General features: G+C 39.0%; 1 protein-coding gene across 1 annotated transcript in view; it reads left to right on the forward strand.

The window, feature by feature from the left end:
* The window catches only part of ENTREP2 (endosomal transmembrane epsin interactor 2), a 1,041,875-nt gene that overhangs the window by 900,211 nt on the left and 122,007 nt on the right, over positions 1–19,657 (forward strand). The window contains exons 7-8 of the mRNA XM_077473414.1: positions 11,772–11,932; positions 14,300–14,435. Coding sequence (XP_077329540.1) covers positions 11,772–11,932; positions 14,300–14,435 — 297 coding nt within the window. The remainder of the gene's footprint in view (positions 1–11,771; positions 11,933–14,299; positions 14,436–19,657) is intronic.

Below are 19,657 nucleotides of genomic sequence, written 5' to 3' on the forward strand. Positions count from 1 at the left end.
CACCACAGCACCTCCTTCCTAAGTAGCCTTTAGTGGGACTTTTATAACTCATTAGGAACTATATACTGGAAGTTATATATTACTGTTAGGACTCAATATTGAGTCATTATAAAAATAGGGTGTGATGCGACAGAGAATCTGTGAGGGAGCTAGCCATGTAGTTAGGAACCACTTATCCTGTAAGAACTGCGTATGGCAAGAAGAGAATCTGGAATCTCCTGCTGTGTTGATTTAGTGCAATTGAAGAAAAAACATTGAAGGGCTACCAAGCAGGAATCCCAGCAGCTTGTTGGATGATGACAATCTCTTCATCATTTATCTCTCCTATAAAACTGGGACAGATGGTATTGAATACTTGAGTCTTCTGATTTGGAAGAAAAGCTAAATTCTTTGCTTTTAGAAAAATGAAGGCACCACTAGTCACAGCTCATCTGCATCCATAATAGGGAAACCACAGGAGAGTCCCTTTGTATTTGCTCATAAATAATGTCACATTTCAAGACTTAAGAAGTTGAACCAGTTTGAGAAAGTCTGTGCCCTTGAATAGATGTCCATCTTTGAAAAAGTCCTAGCTGGATAAATGTCACAATTAAGTGATATTCTGCTATAGTAACCTAGATCCTACAGAGATCAAAGGAGTTCAGCAATAGTGATAATTGCAAGGCATTTTAGACTTGGTCAGTTATAAATTGTACCATGTCATGTTAGTAATTTATCAAATCAAGCGCCTGTGCTGGAAAAGCTAAGAGTAGGTTTTCAAAAAAAGGCATTTGGGTCTTCTAGTTCATAACCCTGCAGGCATCAGCAATGAATTCAAACTGATTTTATTTTATAACTAGTTTAGTTTAATTAGGTACATAGCTATAGGGAAAAGTAGTGGATTGACTTTGCAAAACTTTCTATCTGGGTATATTACTTTCTGCAGAATTTGGCTAACTGTCCTATACTATCACATAGCCTGATATTGCAGGAGCAAGAGTAATTACATATTAACTGATGATAACAATAATTGTCACACTACACTATCCATGCACTAATAAGATACAACTCTCGCAGTAGCCTTTTATTATTATTATTATTATTATTATTGTTATTATTATATTATATAGCGCCAACAGTTTACACAGCACTTTACAATGTATAGGTGGGACAACACAATTACAATACAGTTCAATACAAAAGATATAGAGGGCCCTGCTCGTAGAGCTTACATTGCTAACCTCATGCAGTAGGGCATTCTACAGCTTAATCACTGCAAACCCTTGTACAGATGGAGAAATCAGTTGAGATCATGAAAATTTGGATTTTATTTTTATTCAACCGAGTACATCCATGTAGCTCTGTCATGATTGCGCAAATTGTGGGCTTCCCTGCAGAAGAAAAATTGTCTGCATGCAAAGGTTTAAGCAAATCAAAAAATGGTCATTGATTATTATAACCATTAAGTTCTTCCTATATTAATGATAAAAATCTGGTTTCCTCCATACGCATCTGGTTCCCTTTTATTCTTTGTGCACAACCTTTTTATAGACTTTCATATGCCTTAATTAGGTTGACCCTAACTAATTTTTTAAATTGCACAAGCCCCAATTTATCTCTTTCATTGTAAATGAGATATTCCACCCAAAGTAAGCAATGCTTTTCTTATAACATTTATATTCATTGCCATTTCCTATCATCTTCCTTTGTTTACCATCTTCTTTTGTTACCATTTTGCATATTAACGATCTTTCTTTAATATGTCAACATTCTGTGGAGTTTTATTAGTTCTACAGAACATTTTTGCCATAAGCAAAAACGGCAATGTTACTCTCTATATCAACCATGAGGACCTTAATAGAAAAGATTCAATTAAAATTGGGTCCAGCACTGATCCATGTGGTCTTCACCTCTATTACTAAGCCCTGATAGGTGGGGGAAATGTCAGAGGGCGTGGCTTGTGAAGTGGTGCAATGCTGAGGCCATCTCACACATGTTAACAGAACCGACTGGATTGGGAGAGCAGTGATTTTTTTAAGTATTCACTATAAGTACACAATTTTGACCATTTTCTATTCACAATTTCTCTATTTCTTACTCCTTTAACTAGTGTTTTAGCCAAGTACATACATTCTCTTCTTGTCATTGCATCCTCAAAGTCTTTACTAAGCTCATAAAATAAACACCTTCTGTGCTATTGCTGAATTTGAATACATCACATCAATAGCATTTACCTTCACAGGAGTACCAAGCATCAGAGTGTCTTAGCAGTGGAGGTCATTATCTTGTCTTCACTGTATATTTCATTACAAAATGGCAGTTAGTTTGGCTCAGAAATGTAAGGAAGTCTAATGCCGCGCACACAAGACTGGACTTTCCGGCAGACAAGGTCTGACGATCTTCCCGACAGATTTCCGATGGAATTCCAAAAGAGTTCCGACTGAACAGACTTGCCCACACATGAACGGACCAAAGTCCGTTCGTTTTGAACGTGATGATGTACGGACTAGAAAAGGAAGTTCAATAGCCAGAAGCCACTAGCTGCCCTTGCATATTTGGTCCGTCGGACCAGCATACAGACGAACGGTTTTCTCGATACAAATTTATTCCGTCGGACAGATTTTAAACATGTTCAATTTCTAGATCAGTCTGAATTTTTGAATAAAAAAGTCAGATGAAGCCCGCATGCGATCGTAATATCCGACGGAATGATTCCGTCTGACCTTTTCTGCCGGAAAGTCCAGTCGTGGGTACACGGCATAAGAATCACACTTGAATAATCATATTGATTACTATACATCATGCAGTAAGTAATACTTTCTTATCTTACCTGTCCCTAGTTCATGCACTACATTATTTCATTTCTGTTGTATAAGTGTGCAAGTAGATATAGCCATGGATGGCAATGTAGATTTCATAGACGATACCAAATTAATCTGTTGTGTGACTGCAAGGAGATACTTAGTGCAATGTATATGACAGGAAATCTATGGCACTTATTGACCAAACTGATTGTTACGTGTGACTGGTGGTTGATAAAGATCATTCCCTTCTTTTACAGAACTACATCTCAATCAAATAGCACTACAGGGGATTTTAAAATGAAGCATTGTTAAGAGCTTTAAATCATTACAGTTTTTCAGAGTATGAGTGTTTTAGTGTATATACTGTGCATGGTTTTAAAGTATAAATACCCTAAATACAAGCTTAATGTGCTGTATAGAAGAAATATACATGATACATGGTCAAGCAATGCTGTACCCAAACAAAATTTGCATCCTTTTTTCCCCAAAAATAGAGATTTCTTTTGGTGGTTTTTATTTTTTGCTCTATAAACAAAAAAATAGAAACAATTTTGAAAAAGAAAAAACATTTTTTTTAAACTTTTTGCTATTATAAATATCCCCAAGGCCAATATATATTCTTCTACATATTTTTGGTAAAATATCAATGTAAATGTCACTGGCAGGGATCACAATCGTGATCGTGCCCACCGGCCACACGCATCGGGTCCACCTATCGCTGGTGGCTCTTAAAGGGAAACCTTTCGCCCAGGCGAGCCATTGTGCCCAGGTGATTTCACTCAGGAGAGCCATTGTGCCGCAGTAAATCTGTGTGAGCCGGTCAGGAACTGGGTAAAGTCCTAGTGGACGTGTGTCCCATATACAGGTGCATCTCTTAAAATTAGAATATCATCAAAAAGTTAATTTATTTCAATAATTCAATTCAAAAAGTGAAACTCATATATTTTATGTAGATGCGTTACACACAGAGTGATATATTTCAAGCATTTCTTTCTTTAAATTTTGATGATTATGGCTTATAGCTAGTAAAAACTCAAAATTCAGTATCTCAGAAAATGTAAATATTACATAAGACCAATAAAAAAAAGGATTTTTAATACAGAAATGTTTATTTACTGAAAAGTATGTCCATGTACAATATAGTATGCACTCAATACTTGGTTGAGGCACCTTTTGCATGAATTACTGCATCAATGCGGCATGGCATGTAGACTATCAGCCTATGGCACTGCTGAGGTGTTATGGAAGCCCAGGTTGCTTTGATAACCTCCTTCAGCTCATCTGCAATGTTGAGTCTCTCATCTTCCTCTTGACAATATCTGCCCAGTGAGAAGGGAGAGCTGCTGCTTGCGTAGAATGTTCAGCCTTTACAACCATTTTAAGTTGTGTGTCCCTTCATGTTCTGAATGAGACTTTTATTGTTGCAATATGTATTTGAAACAGTTGTATTAAAAGAGTTACTAATATATTAAAGTGGTAGTAAACTGCTGCAGTAAAAAAATAAAAGCAACTGCATAGAAATGGCATAATGTGCTAGTATGCATCGCATACTAGAACATTATGACATACCTACTTTAGAACAAAGACCTCCAGTGGTGGGCTGGCAGGGCTTCCATCTTCCCTCAGTCTTCCTTCCGGGTTCACGGGCTCTGGCTCTATGAGTGGCCGGGGCCGCAATGACGTCACTCCTGCCAATGCATGCAGAAGCGCTCAGCTATGGTGCGCAGGGCCTTCAGAGCACATGCGCCAATGACATCACTGGCTGCATGCAGTATGACTATCTCCTAAACACTGCAAGTTTAGGAGATATTCACTGTACCTACAGGTAAGCTTTATTATAGGCTTACCTGTAGATACAGCTTAAAAAAAAGCCTTTAAGCGATTGCCGACTGCCGCATACAGATGTACGTCGGCAGAATGGCACAGGCAGGCAAATGGGCGTACCTGTATGTCCCTTTAAATTTGCCGCCTATTGGGTGCACGCCTGGGAATGAGCCCACGGGTCACGGAAACTCGATGTTCGCAGAAGGCCTGTGATTTTTGTATAGAAAGGTAAAACAGAGAGATGTAAACAAGGCATTTCCCCATTCTGCCTAGTGACATGACAGGGATCTACTGTCCCCTGTCATCGGGAGCAGTGATCGCTGTCATGTCAGTGATAGCTCCTCCCCCCTACAGTTAGAACACCTCCCTAGGACACACTTAACCCCTTGACCGACCCCTAGTGTTTAACCCCTTCCCTGTCAGTGTCATTTACACAGGAATCAGTACATTTTTATAGCACTGATCATTGCATAAATGACAATGGTCCCAAAATAGTGTCAAAAGTGTCTGATGTGTCCACCATAATGTCGCACAATAAAAATCGATTAAAAATTGCAGATCGCTGCCATTACTAATAAAAAAATAAAATAAAAATGCTATAAATTGATCCCCTATTTTGTAGACACTATAACTTTTGTGCAAACCAATCAATATACGCGTATTGCGATTTTTATTTATTTTTTACCAAAAAAGAATACATATTGGCCTAACTGAGAAAGAAATGTTTTTTTACATTTTTGGGGAAATTTATTATAGCAAAAAGTAAAAAATATTGCTTTTTTTTCCAAATGGTCGCTCTTTTTTTGTTTATAGTGTAAAAAAAATAAAAACCGCAGAGGGTAATCAAATACCACCAAAAGAAAGCTCTATTTGTGGGGAAAAATTACATCAGTTTTGTTTGGGTACAACACCGCACGACCGCGCAATTGTCAGCTAAAGCGACGCAGTGCCAAATCGCAAAAAAATGCTCTGGTCAGGAAGGGGGTAAAATCTTGTGGGGCTGACGTGGTTAATACCACTTTAAGGCCAGGATCACACCTTTCTTTTTATGTTTCTTATTTTGTGACTCATAATATCCTTTACTATGACTGGTTGTCAGAAAATTAAGAGGCAGAAACCCTGTATAGACTCGATGGTGTAGAAGTGATGTGCTAACTGGGTATTAAGGTTTCATCTACAAACTAATTTCTGGGTGAGTAATTGGTTCATATCCAGCTTGTAAAGGGCTTCTGACTGGCCGACTGTTGGCACCAAATAACTCCCACCCCTTTTTCTTGGACAAGACTACAACACTCTACTGGTTTCTCTTAGCCTTTGCCATATTGTGCCCAACACCTTGCCTTCCCACAATATCCCTGGCCATCGGCTTTTATATTCATAAGAAAGAAATGTCCACACAAAAGTTATAGTTTCTGCACTTTACTGTTCTTCTTCAAAGATGGCAGTGACACATTACATCACATAGACATACTAAGTGGTGTCTTTGGCATACTTTGCCAATCATATTTAGTGGACGGCTCAAAGCAGTCAATTGTGAATTGTGAATCAATTTTGAAAGCCGCTCATCACTGATAAGCCATCTTCCCTTAGTATCTCTCTCCTCGTCTAGGGGACACCACAGTGTTGGGAGCCATCTCCCTGTATATAGATCTGTAGCATTGTGCTCTATTCAAACCAAGATTCACAAGGTGCATTCCATAGTTTACCAGTCTCTCTTTTTTTGTCACATTCCTTACTTCTATCCAGCTGGGTACTCTCCCAAATGCCACTATCAGTCCCAGGGTCACACAGGGGACTCTGACTTGCCCATTAGGCTACATGCATCCAGCTCATGACTACCTTCATATAATTTCAGAGACAGGACTGCAGCAGCTGCACCTCCATATTATGCACACTTCTCTCAGGATCTGCAGGTGGATTAGCACTCACGAGAGTATGTAAGGCCTTTTGCATCCCTCTCTCAATCCAGTTAGATCGTGTTTCCAGTCCACCTACATCATGCTTTGTAGGACACAGTGACTGCAGCTGGCTCCTTTTGGTGTAGGATGAACTTACACTGAACTTCTGCCCTGTCCAGGGCATTTGCAGTAGCTGACTGCATCTGCAGATGTGTGGGGTGTTTGGCTTCCATACCACAACTGCACTAAGCTCCTCCCAACCTAGCATGTATAAGGGCACTAACACCACCAATTATAATACTACATGAAGGCTATTTCTAAAAGGTGACCTAACACCTACTTACATAATTCCCTATAACACACTATTTTGGGACAGAGCCATCTCATGGCAGGCTAGCTAACTGCACCTGCTTACAAGTTTTTTCACCTTTGACTTTAAGGTTAATGTTTGCAGAAAAAGACATATACTTTCTCATATCTACATGCATTTTCCCAACCGCATACCCTTTTCTACGTTGTAGATGAAAATAATATTGTACTTGTTATTCTCTCTGGAGAGGTCTATCATTCTTCCACATGTCCCTATAAATAAAATCCTATTATTTGAAATCACAGGTCTTACGAGAAAAATGTATAACCCTCACCTTTCTCTCACAACCTTAATTACAGTCATAACCATGCATAATTATTTCAGGGGGAGGTTAAGATAAAATCTGTTACTGCTGTGTTGAGTAACAGTGCATTATTTTCCCTACTTATGTAGCTGTTGGTGAATTTAGGACCAGGTTTATTTTATTGCAAGTACCACTTGAGTTGTATTACAAAATAACATATGATTGTAGACTTCACAAAACAATAGTAAGTGCACTCAAAAGAGGCATGATTGTACACCTACATGGCTGAAGCCATAGACGTTTAATAGTTACAGTTTAAAAAAAAAATACAATTAATTTGCAGTGGAAAAAAAGGCTTTCTGCACTTTAACTAAACATATAAAACAAACTTCGTAATTAAAATGGCTTACTGCAGTCAAATCTCTGCTCGTGGCACTTGGCAAGTATTACAGAATAATCAAGTAGTCTTGTTCTCTCATACTAAGATGTTTTGGTTGTATAATTATTGTTAAAGCTAGAATTTTAAATATATCTTTACAGCTAAATAAGTACACCTTTACAGATAATAAATCGTAATCCCTTCTGCTTATCCTATAACTATTGCCTGTATAAATACAGTCTACTAGTCTCTATCTGCTACCTACCCCAAAACCATGAAACACCTTCTTTTCCAGAGCTGTCAGTCACTAACCAGTAGATTCTAATGAAAATATTCCCACTTTGTTTGTGGCTAAAGAATTACATCAGTACGGGAAGGGGTTTGTGTAGAGATATGATGTAAAATGATTATAGCATCTAAGAACATTGTAAGGTGATGGGAATTATGGGAGGCATCAGAACCTTCGGGTGAGAGAATTCTCCATCTTGTTCACTGCTAGTTGGCATCCCAAGCTTCATGACAGATAAGGAAATTTCAGTTTAGATTTTTTAGGATATAAAGTTGTATCCATAGTTTTCAGTTCAGTGGCTTTGGGCTTTTGTAGCATTGTGATCACCAGGCCAGTTGGAATCTCAACCATGACACTACCTACAGTACAAGAAGTTTCAATGTTCTCCCTGTGCTTGCATGGGTTTTCCCCTGGGTACTCTGGTTTCTCCCTTCACTCTATAGTCATGCTGGTAATTTAATTGACTCCTGTCTAAATTTGCCCTAGTATGTGTATGTATGCATGTGAGAAAAGAACCTTAGATTGTAAACTCTTTGACAAGGGTTCTAACTCTTCTAATCTATCCAGAGCAAAGGCAAAACATTTTGGACTTAACCACATTCTGAGTGACATTCGTATAAAAACATCCTATCAGCAAGTGATTATTACAAGATGATGGCTGCAGTTTCAGCCATGATCGTGGTACCATTTTTTTACAGCCACTGATCAGCTGTCTTGCAAAAAGGCTGTAGAGCCGCCCAATCACTTTTACAGTACAAGGTATCGCTGCACCTCCCACCACTGTCTACAGTAAATAGCCGGGATTCCTTCACATAGATGAGATAGAGTAACATCCATTCTCCAATCTCCCCTGTGATGAATGAAGCCGGAAACGACAATGATTTTGTTACATCTAGTTTCAGAGCTGTCATTCCCTGGCTGTTACTGCCAGGGAAGCAGCTGATCAAGCATGGTCTGTGGTTGATTAGCTGATTTGAAGGGCAAAGGAGACAATGGGGTCCCAATAGTCCCATGATAGCTCTATAAAGAGTACCTGTCACTGCCCAAAACTATCACAAAAGGGGGCTTGTTAGCCACCTTGTGATAGCAATAAAACTAAAAGAAAAATAAACTGTTTAAAAAGTGTACAAAAAATAAGTTTAAATAAAATGAATAAAACTAGTAATTAAAAAAATTAAAAGCGCCTCACCCCCCTGCGCATACACACAGATGCAAATGTGCACCCATATGTAAACAGCGATTGCACCACACATGTGAGGAATCACCGCAAACTTCAAAGCAATCATTTTAGGGCCATCAGTCATGAATAACTACAGTGATAACCTGTAAAAGCTGCTAAAATATGGAGTATTAACAAGTTTAGGTACAACACAACCTCGTCTTTTTACATTTTACAAAAAGTGACAATTTATTGTGTTTGTGTGCACTAAAATACATTTTAGTGTATTTTTTTCCTGAAAAATTGCTTTTCATAAGCAGCTGTGAAAAGATTGTGTAGCATAAAAATTACAATAGCCACCATTTTATTCTTTAAGGCCTTTGCTTTAAAAAATATATACTGCTTGGCAGTTCTAAGCAATTTTCTAGCAAACGTTTCTGATTTTATTGTATGCATGGAAAAATTTAATTAAATGTGAAAAATTTAATTCAAATTTAAAAAAAAGCAAGTGCTTGTTGTGGCACTGTGGGCAGGCAGTGCTGAATACTTTGGTTTGTTTCTCACTAGGAACAGAACTAGAGCTTTCTTGGAATGATAAAGATTCTAGTTAATTGCCAGACAACAAATATACAAATACACAGGAATAATGTGAAAATGCCAAACTGATAATGCTCCGGAATGATTCCACCCCAGGACCACGGCATGAAAAACATTCAGTGGCAATTACCATGCAGCCATAACAATTCTAAATAGAAAGTCTTCTTTTTCCAAACCTTAATGTGCAGCACACAACTGTAACCTCCAGAAAAACACAAGTGTAATATTCTGCTTAAGTCTTTTTCGGATTGACTGTAGATCACAGTAATGCAAGCAGACATCAGCACAAACAAGAACTTAGTAGTTCAAGCACAATACAGAATTGTGCCTTCAGCAAATATTATTGGCTCAGTTCTATCCAGAGGCAAGAGTTAAAGAGCCAGGCTGCTAGAGATCCAGGGAAAATGACATGACAACAGAACCTTGCCTAAGGGAGGAATAGAGACACAATTTCCTTCGATTGGCTTTAGCTGTGGTTTTTCTTTAGCACAGCACAAGAAGAGGGGTCAAAGGGTCTCTACATCATTTGATCCCCAGAACGGTCCCTGTTGAGTCATGTACTGGTTTGACATTCTAACGGGCTCATTAGTCTTCTGTTTTTCTATGTAATTGAAAGTGTTCCTCTGCATCACTGTCTTTTCTCTGCTCCTCCTCTGACACTCACATTAGAGAACTGGCTGAAGAAAAGGAATAGGGTGGATTGATGGGTGTCATCCTGATTGCTGGAGCATAGATAATGAGGCTGTAGTGATACTGCTTAAAAGTTGCAAGAATAATTTGTGATATTACCAGTTTGGGGGAGTAAGCTGTATTATGACTATAAATTAAATGATCACACACCTAAACAGAATACAACATTGTTCTGACAACAAAGGTCATTTATAAAGATGGTAAATGAATGTAACCTGTGTGTTTGGTGGAAAACACAAACGATTAAAATGTAGTACTTTGCAATGGTACTATGTCCTAGGTTGCGTAAAACTATGACTTTGGGTAGTGCAAATACTTGAATTAAGTATTTTAAATACATTTAAACAATGTATGTTGACAAGGCTTTCTTAATGCATGGGCACCCCTGGTCACAGCCCAGGGGCCCCAGGTGCATGGGGGGTCCCATGATAATCTTGCATCACACCATACTTGCTAACTGTCCCAGCTTTGCTGGGATAGTCGCACTTTTTACTAAGCTGTCCCAGGATGGCAGTGTCCTGAAACCTGCATTGTGCCCTCCTGACCTTCCCTGTACTGTGTCTTTCTGCCTCCCCTCGTACTGTGCCCTTTGTGTTGATTAGCTTTTGGATTACGGCATGGTTTCTTATTGTTTAATATACATTTTGTTGAAAGTACTAATAAATATATGCTTAATTCTATCAACTATTTACACTTTAATTCTTCAGAGTAGATGCATAAATTGGGGCAGGCTAGTACGGCTCCATTGTATTACTTTTCCCAGGGGCCCATGATGCTATTAAGACAGCCCTGCGTATTGTCATAGTTTTAGTTAATATGTTTTTATTATTTCATCATTAAAGCAAACAGCTAAATGCAAATAGACTGTGAACTTTGGAAGTGTAGTTGCCCTAATTTTCCCCAGAGCTCCATGAATGTGGTAAAGCTTTACCTTGTAAAGAACACCTAATCAAGTGCAAGAAAGAAAAAAAAACTGCATTTTTGCTTGCACATGATTAGATGACGGAGATCAGCAGAGCACAGTCTATTTGTCTTTAGTATATCCACCCTGGAAGCTACAGCAAAAGTTGACCATACATACCAACATCTAATTGTTTAATCTTTACTTGCTCACTCAGCCAGGGCACACCTATACTATTGCTCTCTGCCAGGATGCATCTATATACGTCATCGACAGTGGTAATAAATTAGACAAAACTTTCAGTGCAAAAATGCTGAATTTGTATGTTTCCTTTAATATGGCTATGACAATATTTTGGGCTGTTTTTATCATCAAGTTAGCATGCTTTATGGGTAAACAGAAAACAAAACTGCATATATATATATATATATATATATATATATATATGTACACGTGTATAATAAAGTCTGTGGACCACTCTCCCCTATTAAACATATTCTGAAAATACGATTTTATTTGGCAATGTTTAATTTTTAGTGTACCCCTGAAGGGAGCATGCTATAGAAATAACAAATGCCATATATAGTATTATATTTGAGTTCTGTTTATAATGATGATTCTATGTCTTGCTTTTAAGTTTCTACCACATAGAGGACATGCCACCAGTATGGACTGCATGATGGCTCATGGAACAATTCTTCACCAGATGTTGGATTTTGATGAGTTTATTCCGCCCATTCCACCTCCACCATATTACCCACCTGAATATACCTGCACACCTGTCATGGATGTACAAAGGTGAGGAGCAGCTTACACTTGAACTACTGCTAAGATTTTCTTAGTGCATGTTGAACTGCAGACAAACAATTCATCTGGAATACAATACATTAAGCATGGTACCGGGCAGCATTGTACAATGCAACAGAGATTGATTAGATCAATATACTGACTATTCCCTTCCCAACCTGTGCATCTTGCTGTGAAGATGTTTAAAGAAGTCTAATATTTAGAAAGATTGAGGTATTTATGTTTGTTTTTTGTAAAAAATACATAGATTTTATAATAAATACTTATGGTAGAACTAAGGGCAAAAGTTTTTTTTTAGCATTTCGAATAGTGTAAGAGAGGGTTAAAACCTCTATCACTTCTTGGAACCAGCATGGATCACACTCAGAGATGCATCGGAAGTGACGTCAGAACATGGAGAGTAAGTTTCAAAGCATCCACTTCTTCGTCAGATCTAAATGACTATTGATCAATAGCCATTTTGATCTGACGGAGAAGCGGATGCTTTGAAACGTTAACTCAATGTTTTGACGTCACGTCCGATGTGACTCCGAGTGTGTTGCATGCTGGTTCCGAGATGACAAGATGGATGTCTGGTTGGTTGTTCCTCTCCTCTCATGTTATCATCTACACAGCACCATCCAACGAGGACCCAATGAGAGTGACCACAGTATTATACTGATATATGCCTATTGATCTTTATATAAGTGTGAACAGCCATTTGGCTGATTTTAATTAAATATACCATTTGTTGCATCTTCTGCTACACTTTTTGTCACACCTTGCTTTTCTCCCCTTGTTCTGCACTGTCTCTGTTTGGAGGTGGCCATCTGGACAAAGGCAGTGCTATTGCTTCCTTGAGTCAGATCCTTTAGCAAGAAGAATAGTGAGCTGCACAGCAGCAACAGCATCAAATCCTATTTTAAATCTCATGAGGTTAGCAGTCAGAGGCAGCAGTGCCTTAACCTTCAACTCCAGATGTACAGCAATAGGATGTAGGCACAGGAGTGCCTAGGCACTCTCACATACCAGGAAAAACATTGTACTAGTAATGAGCTACAGGTGATTGGCCCTGCACTGCCTTCTGGATTCAGCCAAACATGGCTAAACATTCCCTATAACATAGTAAGTCTTCACTTCCAGTTCCATTTTAACTGCATTAAATGTTGTTTTTATGTCAGCTTCAGATCTCCAGCCTAAAGAAAAAAACTCCATTCCAAATGCCCACACCTAGTTCCACACCTATTTAAAAAGTAGAGACATACACTGCTGGGTTACTAAACGCAAAGCAAAACGTGTGATAAATGTATACAGCTGCTCCACGATATAACCATATAGCTACAGTATAAGCTAAATATAGAAATAAACATTTTTAAAAATAGATATTATTATGTTAGTGGAAAAAGTATGCTGTGCTCCTATTAGATCCCAAATTATATAAATATCTAAAATCATTTAAAAAAATTTGTTGATTTCCTGTAAATAAACTTTTAAAGTGATACTTAAGTATTGTTGTTTTTTTTTTTAGTTAAAAATAAAAAGCATGTTATACTTACGTGCTCTGTGCAGTGGTTTTGCACAGAGCAGTCTAGATCCTCCTCTTCTTGGGTCCCTCTTCAGTGCTCCTGGCCCCTACCTCCTGTTGAGTGCCCCCACAGCAAGCAGCTTGCTATGGGGGCACCCGAGCTGAGCCACAGCTTCCTGTGTCCATTTAGACATAGAGCCGTGGCCCAGCCCTTTCTCTCCTAATTTGGCTGACTGACTTTGATTGTCAGCAGCAGGAGCCATTGGTGTTGCGCTGCTGTATCAGCCAATGATGAGGGGAGTTTGAGACACTCCTGCAACATCGTTGGATCTAGATGGACCTCAGGTAAGCGTTAGGAGGGCTGCTGCACACATTCGTTTTTTTATTTGAATGTATAGAATGCATTTTGATAAAAAAAATCATTCTGCATTTACAACCACTTTAAGACTTTGGTGTCTATCAGTGCACTACCCTCTGAGGACCAGGTAAGCGGGAAGAGTTTAAAATAAAAAAAATCAGCCATTGGTTTTTAAATTATTGATATATAAATAATATACCCAATGAATGTCAGTGTTATCACTTGCAAATGAAACACATTCAGCTTATATTTATGGAAATCTATTTGTTAGTTAACGACACCACAATTTCTTTATCACTCAGATAAATTAATATCTGATGTGTTGGGTACATTTAGATAGCAAGGGTGTAATCACAAAGTGATAAATAAACTGGATTAGGCAAACTGGTAAATCTGTTTTATTTGCAATGATTATACAGTCAGAGAGGTTCTAAAGTTCAATCGATTGTGAAGAGCATTTATAGCTTCTAGTGATGACCGGGCATTCTCTTTGCAGAGGACTTCATCTGGACTTTCCGCACTCTCCTTTCAGTACTTTGTACGAGGTGTCCATAAACAGCCCCGGGATTCTCTATCCATCTGAGCTGCCACCACCATATGAAGCTGTGGTTGGCCAAACTCCTGTAAGCCAGGTAAGACATGAAGACAATGTTGACTAATCCCTTACTCCAAATATGACTTTTTCATTCAGGACCATAAAATAGTATAGATTACCTATTGTTTTTCCCCCCTGTGAAGTATCCTTTTGTGTGCATAGACAAATTTGCTTTTCTTTTCTATGAATGTTTTCTATTGGATGCAAAAGATATTTTAGAAGAAGATACAGACATAATTAAATGAGTTAGACAGTAAATACTATTTATTATTTTGACAGTGCCGTTACTTCTCGCCTGTAAAGAAGATGCAAGCTCTGTCTGAAGTCTAATTTCCCATTAGTGATAAGTTTGGGTTCTGTCCAAATCGGATTTGGTCAGAACCCAGCAGCAAGCTTTTATTGCCAATGAGCTGTGGGTGGAAGATCACACACTTATACACAGGGGTGAGGATGCTTGTGACATCAATGACCTAATATGACCACACAATGAAATTGCCCAAATATGGTCATGTGCTTACATTAGGTCAATGATGTCATGAGCAAACCTGCCCTCTTGTGTTATGTCAGCTGTAGGGCAGGAATCTTTCATCCGCAACTCATTGGCTCAGCAATGATAGCTAATTGCCTGGTTCCAATAATGCCCAAGCTCATCACCACCATGTTCATAGGGCACTTCTGCATGAAAGACCTTTAGTGAACTGGTGCTCTTGAGCCACCATCCAAGGGAAAAGTATAGTGGAGCTAAGAGGGCACTTGAACTGCACTTCAAAGAGTAGAAGCAAACTCTGACACAAAAGTAAATAAAAAGAAGGCACTCCTAAGTGCAGTACACCAGCAGGTTATTATGACAAAAAGTCAAAGTAGTACATCTGGCTGGACTCCTGTCGCTGTCCTCTCAATCTTGCTGTGCCAACCAGCAGCTGTGGGGGAGGGTTGGAGTGCAGGGGCAAGGTGGCCACCGAACTTCCGTGACGTGTTAAAAATGCAGAGCGCGTGGGACACACACACTGGAAGTGACATAAGAAAGGGGGCAGTAAACAAAAGAGGGAGAGTTCTCCTCAGTTTCTGTCATGGTGATAGGATGTTGCTGGGAAAAGAAGTGATGGAAATCTTTCCAACAGAGGCAAAAGCAGCAACAAAAACACATTTGAGTTTATTTACTAAAGGGTAGTGGTTGTTCACTTAGCAAAGTAATTGTTAAAGCGTAAGTTCACCAGCTAGTAGGGATGAGCTTTGAGTTCAAGTCGAATGTATGTTTGACTCGAACATCGGGTGTTCGCCCTTTTGTAAAACAGCGCATTTTATGCGGCAAATTTGAGTGCTCCATAATGCATTGCAAGACAGCAGTGCATTGCTGTATGATGATTGGCCAAAGCATACAACTGACCTGCATGCTTTGGCCAATCACAGCATGCTCCTCAGTGAGAGCCAATCATGGCTCATGGGGACAAAGTCCACGGCCCACGCTATTTAAGCGCCCGTATAGTGTATTATAGTGGATGGAGATAGAAAGATTAAGCTAGATTAGGCAGGCAGTTAGTTAGTGACAGTGTATTTGATATATATATATATATTAGGGCTGTGAAAATGAAAGATTAGTTCCTTGATTAATTGATTCTTTTGATCGATCAAAATTCTTTTGATCGGTACTCGCCTCTCCGCCGGCTTCCAGGTCTTCGGGGAGTTCCGTCGGAGATCCGGTGACGTCACGGTCATCTATGTCACTGGACTCCTCCCCCTTCCCCAAGTGCCTCCGTCTGCTAATGGAGGGAAGGGGGAGGAGTCTGGTGATGTCAAAGTTTTGATTGAATGTAACGCGTATGGGGGAGGAGCTACGCATGACGTCACCCGCTGCTGCCCTATGAAACTAACACGATTGTCGGCTTTACATGCTGTGTTTTTATCATCTTTATGTGAGAATTCGGGACCACTCTTCCTTTGCAAAAAGCTCCAGGTCTCTTGCTTTTACCAACAGCAATTTTAAGATCTCTTCTTAAGAATGTGTGCAAGCCATCATGAAATCTGAGGATTACCAAAGGATTTTGGGTTGCACTGTAGCGCCCAGTGTCAGAAAGTTGGGTTTGCGTCTGAGATCTTGGGTCTTCCAGCAGGACAATGACCCAAAGCATACATCAAAATGCACCCAGAAATGGATGGCAACAAAGCTCTGGAGAGTTCTAAAGTGGCCAGCAATGAGTCCAGATCTAAATCCCATTGAACACCCGTGGAGAGATGTTAACACTGCTGTTGGTAAAAGGCGCCCTTCCAATAAGAGAGACCTTGAGCTGTTTGCAAAGGAAGAGTGGTCCAAAATTCCGGGTGAGAGGTGTAAGAAGCTTATTGATGGTTATAGGAAGCAACTGATTTCAGTTATTTTCTCCAAAGGGTGTGCAACCAAATATTAAGTTAAGGGTAACAAGAATTTTGACCAGCCCATTTTTGGAATTTTGTGTGACATTATGTCCAATTAGCTTTTTTGTGTTCCAATACACACAAAGGGAATAAACATGTGTATAGCAAAACATGTGTTACTGAAATACTTTTCTGTGAGAAATACTTGATTTTCTGGAAAAATTTCTGGGGTGCTAACAATTTCAGCCATGACTGTATAAACCTTTAACATTAGCACTTTTGATCTTTCACGTTTGTGTCCCATAGAATTTAACAGTGTTCGCACTCATTTTTTGTCTGTTTGCAAGTTCTGGTGTGAACCGAACCGTTGGGGGGGTGCCCGACTCATCCTTATTAGCTAGCCCATGACAGTGACACCTACCCCTATTTCCTTGTCCTGGTTTTATGGGGAATAAAACTTAGAAAAAAATCTCATTAATACAATCAATGAAATGATTAAAAACCTAACACAAGTTCTAATTTTTCAAAGCTCTATATAAAAAAATGATTAAAGTTATGCTTTTCCAAAACCAAGGATGACTGTGAACTTTTACAAACTACTAAATATTTGCTATCAGTCAGAAAAAAAGATCAGTGGTTTTATGTTTACAAACGGAGTACCTTTTTTACAGAAGAATATTCAAATTTATGGCAAACATGCGTTCATATTTCTTTTAGAAAGCAAACAACAAAATAAATTACATTCCTCGTATGAAGGATTTATTAATAACTTTCACAAACTGTACATGTAAAGTTCCCACACATGAATAAAAAATCTAACTTTTCTGTGTAGCCAGTATTTTAGCAGTGAATATAAAGAAAACACAGGTAGTAAACTGCTAAATACATTTTCTTTGATGGGTTATCAGTGAGAAAGTCAGCTGTTTGTTGGAAGATATCTTCTCCCAATGCACCACTTTCTTTGTCAATGGCTTTGTCCCTGCCACCTCACATAGACCTGTATGTTCCGGTAATGGATCTTAATTGTATTTACAGACATATATTTGTATATTTATTGCTTCCTTCTAAGGCCTCATGCACACTGGATGTTAAAATAACAAATTTCAACTTTTTTCAATATTTTTGCAATAGCGTTTTTTGCGTTTATTAGCATTTTTCCTTGGTAGTGTTTTAGCAGGAGTTTTTTTTTTTCAATGGATCAAAAACGTTAAAAGACGCTGGTGAGCGATGTTTTTTGAGCTTTTATCAAGGTTTATCAGCGTTTATCAGCATTAGAGCATTTTTACAGCTGAAAAACGTCTCTCAGAACCCACTAGTTCTGGGGGTTCAAAACTGCCCAAAACTGCTGATAACTGGCTATGTGGGCATGGACACATAGGATAACATGATGGAGAGTTTAATGACTGTAGAAATAAACAGCTGCTGTAAAAACATCAAAAAACGTCCAGTGTGCATGAGGCCTTATAAGGGAGTCTTGACAAAATTTCTAAGCAGTGACTGCACTCAAGGCTTTGTATACAACGGCAATTCTAACTTTTATTGGAAACAGTGAAAGAAAGAATGTGCAATATGTATGTATGAAAATCAATCACAGAATTTTTTGCATCCGCAAAAAAAAAAAAAAACTCTTTTAACATTTGTTTATTTGCTCACATGTTGAAGCTAGGGGCGTATGAAATTTTGTTTAACGTTTCCCACAATTTTGGACAAGGTCAGGAAGTTTTGCAAAAATGCAATTTTGGCAAAGTGCAAAAGGTAGGTTTTTTTGGGTGTTTTTTGTGATGATACAAAGGCCTTTAACCCCTTCCCGCTCACTCCATGTCCTTTTAAAAAGTTCTGAACACCAGGGGGCAGGACCAGCTCATAATCACATGATCACTGTGACTGAATGTCACAGTGGTCATATGATAGGGAGCCGGTCCCGCTGGCTACCCGTCATTAGCGGGGACCTAGAGCTGGGAGCACAGAAACACCAGCCGCCCAGCAACACACATATGTACGACATGAGGGCGTTAAAGCCCACCTTTTTTCTACTGCACATATGTTTTACACAGTTGTAAAGGGGTTAGAGGAAAATTAAACCCAAGGACAAAAAAGTAACGAATTGAGGTTTGCAGTCTACATATGCGGTAGCTGCTTTAGTTTTGTCTTAATTTTCAGAAAATGACTGTTGATTTTGCTAGAAAAGCAGTATCCTTGTGAATTCCTTTGAATTGATCTGAAACCTCAAACAATATTTGTCAAAGCTATCTTCTGTATGCAAAAAATACCCCTCTTCATGTATGAGGGAATGTAGAGACAAGGATATGTTTGTAGTCCAGATTAGGAGAGCAGCTTAAAATGACAATTCTGCTCCTCCATAGATACAGTGGAGTGAACGTTAGAACCAAAGTGTATTCACAGGATCTCCAGTTGAAAAACATGCAGCCAGTAAACTGCAATATATTATTATAATTTTTTTGGGGGTTTAAATATGCTTTAACCTCCCTAGCGGTGATCCCGAGTCTGGCTCGGGCTGGGATATCAGTACCACGAGTGGTAACTCCGAGCCAGACTCGGGATCGCATCGCTGGATACAGGGAGGATACAGGGAGAGTTACTTACCTTGTCCCCTGGATCCAGCAATGTCCTCCACGCTGTGTGAGCCGTCCTCCGCTCGATTCACACAGTGTCCGAGTGCCGCCGAGCTCCGTTCCCTTTCGACGTTACGACGCACAGGAGCGGAGATCAGCGCCAAATTCAAAAAAGTAAAAACACACAATACACATACAGAACTGTAATCTTACAGATTACAGTACTGTATAAAAAAAATACACACACCCTTTGTCTCTAGTGGTCTGTCCAGTGCCCTGCATGCACTTTTATATTATAAATACTGTTTTTTTTCTGCCTGGAATTTGGAGATTG

The sequence above is a fragment of the Lithobates pipiens genome, unplaced genomic scaffold, assembly GCF_037356315.1.
Source record: "Lithobates pipiens isolate NorthernLeopardFrog02 unplaced genomic scaffold, aLitPip1_a1.2 Scaffold_8, whole genome shotgun sequence".
NCBI lineage: Eukaryota > Metazoa > Chordata > Amphibia > Anura > Ranidae > Lithobates > Lithobates pipiens.